This window comes from Tripterygium wilfordii, chromosome 14 (assembly GCF_013401445.1).
Source record: "Tripterygium wilfordii isolate XIE 37 chromosome 14, ASM1340144v1, whole genome shotgun sequence".
Classification (NCBI taxonomy): Eukaryota; Viridiplantae; Streptophyta; class Magnoliopsida; order Celastrales; family Celastraceae; genus Tripterygium; species Tripterygium wilfordii.
In genome coordinates this window covers 4,790,827-4,800,309 of record NC_052245.1, presented here as the reverse complement: position 1 = coordinate 4,800,309, position 9,483 = coordinate 4,790,827, and the positions used below count along the sequence as shown (strand labels likewise).

Genomic DNA, 9,483 nt, shown 5'->3' with positions numbered 1-9,483 from the left:
GCACAGAGCATCAGAGAATTTTTCTTCACCTTTTTCATTCTTTAAATTCTCTCCTTTTTCTACCTCTTCGTTTGATCTTTTTTTCTTTCCAAAGAGAATGTATAAATATAAATTTAACAAGTATGGCAAAACACATTGAGATGCGAGTAATATTTATTTCCCTGAAGCTAGTTCACTTCACTATATTGATGTAAACTTATAAGTTTCTAATTAAATAAGTAAATATTTTTTTTCTTCTTCAAATTGATGAATCATATTCCATTCATCTTCTTTTTCTTTTTTTTGTAGACGACATATTCGATTTTCAAAGCGTATATTTATTATCCTAGATGCCGAAAATATGGCATGAATTTTTTTTTTTGGATGCCTTTGATAATTCAAAGTGCGCCATTTTCATACAATAATAATTTAGTTAACCAAGTCGCTAGCTTACGTTGCATTGCCTTGTTTTCCTGCTACTCTTCCCGTTCTTTACATGTTCTTATTTTTTGAAGTTTCCAAGTTATGGTCCGTTCAGATCATCGGCCGCCCAAAAATTGTAAAATTTCGTTGATGGTTGTTATGATAGTATCCTAATTTCAAACATTTTTCAATCACACCCTTCATCGTATCAAATTAAATGTTCACTAGCTTAAATTTGAAGGCAATGTTTGGCAAATAAAATGAGAGGTGACTCAATTGGTGATCGAAATGTTCGATTCTAATCAAATTTAAATGTCCACCACCTTAAATTTGAAGGCAATGTTGGTGTTTATATAATTTTTATGACTTCAAAATTCAATCTCTCCTTTTCTATTTTTGGATCAATTCCTTTTTTTTTTCTTGATAAAGAAATCTAAGACTCCGTCAATTTTTATCTTTAGAAAAGATGATTATGTCACATGAGAAGAAAAAGGAAGGAAAAAAATTTAATAGTGGAGAGGTTCAATTCATTTGTGATAAGCTATGGCTATGTGTATGGTGACTGTTGAGGACCTTCTGGATAAGGAAGAAAAATGTGTATTGAAATTTGAAAAAGATATGTATTTTAAGGTTAAAAAATTAGATGAGATAATATTCATAACATATGACATAATGTGATATGCTATAGTGAATCTTTAACAAGTGTTCTTAGGGCACACAAGCCGAGTGCCAACCTAGCTGATTCCCATTATTGTATTTCTACCTTGTGGTCAAGGGTTCAATCTTTGTGAGTAGCATTTGTGTGTGCATTTGTGTGAATATTATCATTATGTGAGGGTTGCATGTGTGTGTGAGTTGGAGGGATACATGTGTATTGTATGTGTGTGCTTCTATTGTCAGGAAAAAAGAAATGCTCTTAAGACACACGTTATCGATACCTATTAAATAAGAGTAATAGACATATTAAAGTCAATGCAATGAAATGAGGGTTAGGGAGCTCCAATTCCTAACTTAAATTTTATCTCCAATTCTCCCCAAAAATAATTAAATCATGAATTAAAATGTATGATTGATTATTTTAATGTTCATAATATTATAATATAGTAATTTTGAAAAAAAAAATCTAAAAATTAAATTTTAAACCCTAAACTCTAAACACTAAAAATTAAACTCTAAATCCTAATTTCTAAATTTTAAATATTTTTAATATGTCATTTTTAAGCAAAAAAAAAAAAAAAAACAAAATTGAAGTTAGGAATTGGAGCCCCTACATTCATGAATAGCTGAAATTCAATCAAAAAAAGAAAATGAAGAGCTGTAATCGAGTGAGGTAAGTTTCACGGTTGTCGTGTCTGAGCGCAGTTGAATTAAGCAGGAAACCAGTCCACCAAATTGTGTTTTACTCCGCCATTGATATTTCACTCAATTTCGATCTAAAACCCTCGAAATCTTTTGTATTGTGATGGGAAACGGGGCTCTCGTATGGATTACAATCACACCTTTGTTGGTCTGGATCCTGACCTTCGTTTCGCACATCATCAATTGCAGAAGAAACAGGAAGAGGGTGGTTGGTTTCTTCCATCCCTACACCAACGACGGTGGGGGCGGCGAGAGGGTGTTGTGGTGCGCCGTCAAAGCCATTCAAGAAGAGAGATCGGATCTTGACATTGTTGTCTACACCGGCGATCTTGATGCCTCTCCACAGAGCTTAATCACTCGGGCCAACGATCGGTTCGGGGTCAGGCTCCTTAGCCCTCCCATGGTACCCTCATCTCTCTCTCTCTCTCTCGTCCTTCCTTGGGTCTCCCTCCATATGTGTATGTAAAACTGGATATGTGCTGCTGCTACATCATTGTTTGGTGATGCTGTGCTTTGTAGGTGTCTTCTGTTTGGTTTTAGTTTCTTTGGTTTTGGGATTATAATTTTTATTGCTAATTTATTTTATTGTGATATGGGGACTTTGTGATTGTTTATTTCCTTGGTATTGATTGTAGCATGCACAGATAGATTTCAAGCAAGGCTTGACAAGATAGAGGAAGAAGTGAACTTCTAGCAGATGTTTACACCTAGTCAAAATGATTAAGCAGGTGCAGATGTAGGTATTAGAGTTTTCTAAGTACTGTGGACTTGATGAAATTGAGTTGAGTTGGTTTGTGCTGTGCGATCTTTTTCCCCTCTTTTAGGTGGTGGGAGGTGATTTAAAAGTAAATGGAGAAGTTTAGAGTGCGTTTGGTCTACTTGTTTTCCGTGTGTTTTCTGTTTTCATTTTCTAGAAAAATAGAAAATAAATGGAAAACGTGTTTGGTTGGTCAATTTGAGAAACGTCAGAAATGGAAAATGCTTAGAAAATAGAAAACAATAAAAAGACAACACCGGCTCAATAATTACTCCGTCGTCTTCGTATCTCAATCTTCAATGCTAGTACTCTGAGGTTGGCGTACTTTGATTTTTGAGACGTATCGGAAAGTCAAATAGAAATAACAAAGCCATGAAGTGACTAAAATGCCTTGGTAACCAAGAAAGTCAAAAATCGAATGAAGTTATAGCCTTGGATATGTGTGTGTATATATGTCCACTGTGATGCATGTATATATATGTGCAATGATATATATATATATATACATCTACTGAGCGTAATGCATGTAAATATATGTGTGTATATATGTCTACACGTATATGTATATATATGTGTATCAAAAAATAGTAATAGCTAAGCCCGGCCCAAGGCCCAAAGCTTGGCCCATTGGCCCGACTCATTTGGGCCCTAGCTGGGCTTGGGCTTCCATTTTCGTCCCAAGCTCAGCCTGAATCACGGATAGTAAATCCAGGCTTGGGCTCGGGCCATGCTTGGGCCTCATATTTCTGGCCCGGCCCTGCCAGATGCCGACCCCTACGCACCGATAGATTGGGAGGTGAGATGTGTAGAAACAGGGGTTGCTCGAGAAACAGTATTGTGGTAAAGTAGCATAAATGTGGTATTTGGTACAATGATTAATTGACATGCAGACAATTAATCCATTTTAAAGACAAGATTAAGTTAATTACTGTGACTTTCTTATAATATTTTGGGAAACCTGCGTCGTATTTCACGTGTACTTGTATTTTTATATGCAATATACATTGACAATCCATTTTTTATTTTGCTTTGACCCTGAGTATGCAGAAAATAGAACATATTTTTCTTATTTATAAACCAAACATGTTTCCTGTTCTTCGGAAAATAGAAAATGAAAACAGAAAATAGAAAACAAACCAAACACACTCTTAGTTTTCCAGAAAAGCTGAAATTTTGCTCCTTTAATTTTTATTCTAAGTGCTTATACATTAGATTTGGAGTTATTGTTTTATATCGTAAATCATTAACGTTGTAATCATAGGTCATTACTGTAGAGTTTTTGATGTAGTTTTGGAACTACTGATGTAGATTTTGTTTAGGATTGAGCAACCAAAACCCTAACCCCCAAATTAAGCCCAAAAATTAAGAACCCTATGACAGAAATTCACAATTTCCAGGTCTAAAACTGGAACAAAATTCTTGAATTTTTGAATCAAACAAAAAGGACCCTGAGTCTCTCAGGTAGGGTTGGATAAACTCACCCTCCCCTCTCAACCTCTCACAGAGCGTGCCTAAGGAATCTCTTCTATAGTAAATTTGTATAAAAACTCTCATATTATTTATTCTTGACTTGCATCCATATATATAGGTCTCCTAGTAATCCTAATTACATAATAAACTTCCTTCAAATAAAACTAGAATTCCTAAAAGTAAATTAATATGATTCCAATTATAACTAGGACTTGACTTAGGGAAATAACCTAATAAAATACTCATAAAACAAATAACTAATGCTAAATTCGAAATTCCAACATACCTGGAAATTCCGACAATACCCTTAATATGAAAACTAAAAGAAACTTAGTTAAAATAAACCCAATAATAGACTAACTTATAAAAGCCTATATTAATGGTCCTCCACTACTCCTCCTGCATCAGTTTTAGAATAAGGGATGTAAAATATAAAAGTGTATTCACTTTCTTCATATTTGAGATATTTTCTGACGATATGCAATTTTTTGAGAATCAATTATGAAAAATATCCTCTAACTATTTTCAGCTCGGCTTGGGATTTTGCTGATTTGGATAATAAATCATGATGTGCTCCAGAAAATTTCAGTGAATATCAAGTTTAGTGGTTTGAACTTCTATCCTCATCAAAGTGTACTATCAAATAAATGAGACAAGGACCTTGTCGGATAAACTGTTTTTCCAAAATTGATGGTGGATAATTAGATATGTAATAGCAGCCAACTCATTTATCTTTGCACCATTTTTTTGTCTTTGAATTTGACGTGATCTAAATAGTGAAAGATTATGGCAGCAGTAATTGACTTCTACATCTACTTTATATTTTTCAGTTGTTCTACACTTCTACTGCTTCATTAAGTCATTCTTTTGTCTAAACCTTTCAGATAACAATTTTTTTAGTGACGAAAGCTTGTATATTAACTATCAGTTCTCTCTTTTATCCTTGTTATGGTGATTGTAGAATGACGCTACTGATTTCCTAAGTTAGCTGCAATTTCAACATTTTATGTGGGATTTCATGGTCTCTGTTTATTGTATCTAGGAGCCAAGCAATTGGTAAAATCTTAATATGTTGGTTTTCCTTTTATTTCTCTATTCTTGTTCATGTTACGTAAATTTCTCAAATCTTCAGGTGGTGCATCTGTATAAAAGAAAATGGATTGAAGAAACCACCTATCCTCACTTCACCATGATTGGTCAAAGCTTGGGTTCAGTCTATCTTTCATGGGAAGCTTTATGCAATCTTACACCCCTATATTACTTTGATACTAGCGGATATGCTTTCACTTATCCGATTGCTCGGTTATTTGGATGCAAAGTTATATGTTACACTCATTACCCTACAATCAGTTTAGACATGATTTCTCGTGTTCGTGAAAGGAACTCGATGTACAACAACAACGCCTTAATTGCTCAAAGGTTTGATATTAGTAACTCGCCCATGCTTCATTTTGGTTGCATCTTCTTAAGAATGTGTCTGTTAAGTCACACTCTAGGGAAAAGAAAATAAACAGTATTTTTTAAAATTAGGGGGATATTTTGCCGGGAGGTAGAGTTGTTGAATTATGTTCTAGCTTCTGTGGAATTTTGACACTATGCACAATTGTTTATACTTGGGGCCTAGATCTTACCGAGGGAACTCAATTCGGGCTCAGAATTTTTTTAGTGGTATTAATTCACAAATTTTCCTCTCAAGACATCAGCCTTTCATTAGAAACTGAAAAATTTGGTTCCCTTCCATCTTAGTCCTTACCTTTCCGGACCCTCTGTACCCTCAAACACATGGTCAGGGAATTATACCTATATGGTTGACCAATTTTGGAGTTAGAGAAACTTTATGGTCTTGTTTATTCTTTTCTGTGTTAGAGATATGTAGATGTATTATTTTATATTATACTTGAGGGCACTCTAGTCTTTATGTTAAGCATATGCTTACTTGTAACTCTAGTTTTATTATCAATAATAATAGCTTTCTTATCATGGTATCGGAGCAAAGGTCATAGTTTCGTCCCCTATCTAGCGTGCCATGATAATAAAGATATTATTATTGATAATAAAATTAGGGTTACAAGTAAGCATATATAGAGGCTTAACATAAAGAGTAGAGCGTCCTCAAGTATAATATAAAATAATACATCTATATATCTCTAACACCCCCTTCAAACTCAAGGTGGATCAAACACTGAGAGTTTGCCAATGAGAAGCTGATGACGAGAGACCGTGTGGGACTTCGTGAAAGTCTGCAAGCTGCTCAGCAAAATAAGTGAAGGGTAGAGAGAACATCTGACAGGAATTGCTCTCTAACAAAATGACAATCGATCTCAATTGTTTCCTCCTCTCATGAAAAACCAGATTGCTGGCAATATGGATGGCACTCCGGTTGTCACAACGGGGTCGGACTGGAGATGGGAAGACCTAAAAGACTAAGGAGATGTCTGAGATGAACAATCTCCTTAGCGGTAGTGGCCATAGCTCTGTACTCTGCCTCAGTGCTTGAAAGAGAGACTACATTCTATTTCTTGCTGTGTTAGAGATATATAGATGTATTATTTTATATATCTCTAACATTTTGGTTTAATAAACACCAGTTGTAGATATTTTACATGATGCGACCTTGAATAAAATTTGACTACGTAGTTGGTGTTCCTGTTATGTCATGTGGGATCTAACAAATATCTTCTTTTTGGCAGCATTTGGCTATCACGTTGTAAAATCATTTACTATACATGCTTTAGCTGGATGTATGGATTTGTGGGATCTTGTGCACACCTAGCTATGGTGAATTCTTCATGGACGCATTCTCATATTGAAAAGCTTTGGAGAATTCCTGACCGAATAAAAAGAGTTTATCCTCCTTGTGATACATCTGGGCTTCAGGTTTGCTATCTTTTGTTTATTTAATTCTGTAAACGAAGTGGTAGTTATCTAAAAAGGCTTTGTTACCTTACAAATTAGGCTTTCTTCCCCTTTTTTTGTTTAGTGCAGCTAGACTGGCTTATGAGTTACGTCTATTTAAGTTAGTGAAATCATAGTTCTTTAATTGGTTTTGTCTTCTCTTTGTATATTTAATATTGATTCTACTGAAGCAGGTAGCAGAGTTTGTTCCGTCCTGCAACTTGATTTGTCTGTTTAATGTCATTGTTTAAGTTTTCTTACATATTGCTATTCTGGAAGTCTCGAGTTTTTAACTAGTTGAATTCCAATCAGGCTCTTCCTTTGGAAAGACCAGCCGACCCCCCGATTATTGTATCTGTTGCTCAATTTCGTCCCGAGAAGGTGGGCATACTTAAGTAAATCTTATGAGCTCAAGGTACCACTATCTTAGCGGCTCAATTCTCGGGCCTTTATGTGTTATATTATTTCCTTTTAACTTGATTATTGTCTCAGGCCCATGCTGTTCAACTTGAGGCCTTCTCAATTGCCATTCAGAAGTTAGCTACTGACTTCCCCAGGCCTAAGCTCCAATTTGTAGGCAGTTGCCGAAATAAATCAGACGAGGATAGAATGCAGAATTTGAAAGACAGAGCCATTGATTTGAAGGTGGATGGAGACGTGGAATTCTTTAAGAATGTGATGTACAGGTATTAGTCTCTCTATTTATGACCTACAATCCATTTAATATTACTCAAAGCTCTATACTTTTTAGCATTTTATATGGGAAGCAGATTGCATGTCAACTTCTGTGGCTCCTTGATCATTTGATGTTACTTTACGTGGCTAATTGTGTACAAAGATCATCAAATTGGTCAGATTTTTCCATGTAGTGTATTTCACAGTAATTTTCAGATCGATCTATGAGCTTGCTATGCTTGGACAAAGATCGCAGTGGTTAGTGATCGTTGTTCCCTAATCATGCAAAATGTAGCATAAATTGCCTCATTAATTGCCAACTCCTTGTTGGCAGAGACGTGAGCCATAGTATGATTATTGGGCTGTATCCATACCACAAATGGCCTATTTTGGTATGTGGATTGCAGATCTGTGTCTTGAAGGAGTTAGTTTTTTGTAAGGCATATTTCATATATATCGAGGTTGCCAACTTCTGTAGAATTGTTAGATTCATGAAAGTCGACACCTTTTGCCATAATTCTGTCTTTATGATGTTGCTCTATATTGCAGTGTTGTTTTTATCACCTATTATTTAACAATCTACTTCATAAGGGTGACAATTTTTGCGGATGTTAGTGTGCAAAAATTGCGGTGAAATATTTTTCATCCCGACCCTAGCCTCTCTTTTTGCTCGTGAAACAAGTTGGTGAACTGGATTTTTTTGCTTTCGATGCTAAATTCTTGTAATGTAGGGACTTGGTGAAACTTTTGGGAGGTGCAGTTGCTGGAATCCATTCCATGGTTGATGAGCACTTTGGCATAAGTGTTGTAGAGTATATGGCTGCTGGCAGCATACCAATTGGTGGGCATATCAAATTACTTTTTTATTCTATTCAAAAAGATATTGTCACAGCTGGTTTTGCATAAGTTCCATTCCATCCCTTTGCAGCTCATAACTCTGCAGGACCGAAAATGGACATTGTTCAAGAAGAAGATGGACAGCAAACAGGATTTCTTGCCTCCACGGTAGAGGAGTATGCAGATGCCATTTTGAAAATAGTAAGGATGCCGGAGACTGAGAGGCTGAAGATAGCCGCTTCTGCACGGATAAGAGCCAGCAGATTTTCAGAGCAAAGATTTTATGAAGATCTAAAAGCTGCAATCAGACCGATTATGTATCCGACATGACATCCTCGTGATGAACTGGAAACCTTGTATATACCTGTAACTTAGATGTATGGACATCTCTTTCATCTACTCTTATCTTCTTATTTTCCTTTTTCCTTGTGGATGATCCACTTTAACAAATACCCGGAAAGGTAGATAGATGAGGGTTTGTTGGTTGACTTGGGTTAACTTGAATTTTGGGTGTCAATGTAATTAGGAAAGCTTAATTTTGTTGATGAATCAGAAGCAGTTTTGGCGCAAGTTTGTGTGTACAACAGTAGAAGTTGAGATTGGTAAGCTGTAATACGAGAACTGTATTTTATCCATATATTTGTTTTACTCCTGCTGTGCGTTCCCACTTGATTTGTGACTCGTTCAAATCTGTTGATTGAGTCCCCTCCCTGAATGTCTTTGCCTTTCTGTTAATAATTTTCCCCATCGGTTGCCATAGCCTCTCACATATTGTCGGGCACTTGGTTGCCATGCCTCACATATGGTTGGGCACCGGAGGAGGAGAATTGTAACGCACGGGAGGAGGTGATCGTGCATTCGAGCCGGTGGAGTATCATCCCTCACACTCATTTTGTTTTTCCATGCATTTTTTTCTTTTTTTGAAACGGGAGAGATTCATTCCTGATCATAAAGGTGATATACACTTCATCCCTATCACTCTAATTAGTGGTTCAGATTTATTTAATAAACAAAAATGTAATTTATTTAATATTTATTTAAATTGTAAGTCAATTTTCTAATTTATTTTTGTTTTCTCTTTTTAAGGT

The 9,483-nt window shown here is 35.7% G+C and overlaps 1 protein-coding gene across 1 annotated transcript; it reads left to right on the top strand.

The window, feature by feature from the left end:
- Positions 1–1,728: 1,728 nt before the first annotated feature.
- Positions 1,729–9,043, top strand: LOC120014842 (GDP-Man:Man(3)GlcNAc(2)-PP-Dol alpha-1,2-mannosyltransferase-like). Its single transcript, XM_038866921.1, has 7 exons — positions 1,729–2,164; positions 5,121–5,407; positions 6,679–6,865; positions 7,196–7,264; positions 7,376–7,569; positions 8,290–8,399; positions 8,487–9,043. The coding sequence occupies exons 1-7, from the start codon at positions 1,865–1,867 to the stop codon at positions 8,723–8,725; spliced, it is 1,386 nt and encodes a 461-aa protein (XP_038722849.1). The 5' UTR covers positions 1,729–1,864; the 3' UTR covers positions 8,726–9,043.
- Positions 9,044–9,483: the final 440 nt, after the last annotated feature.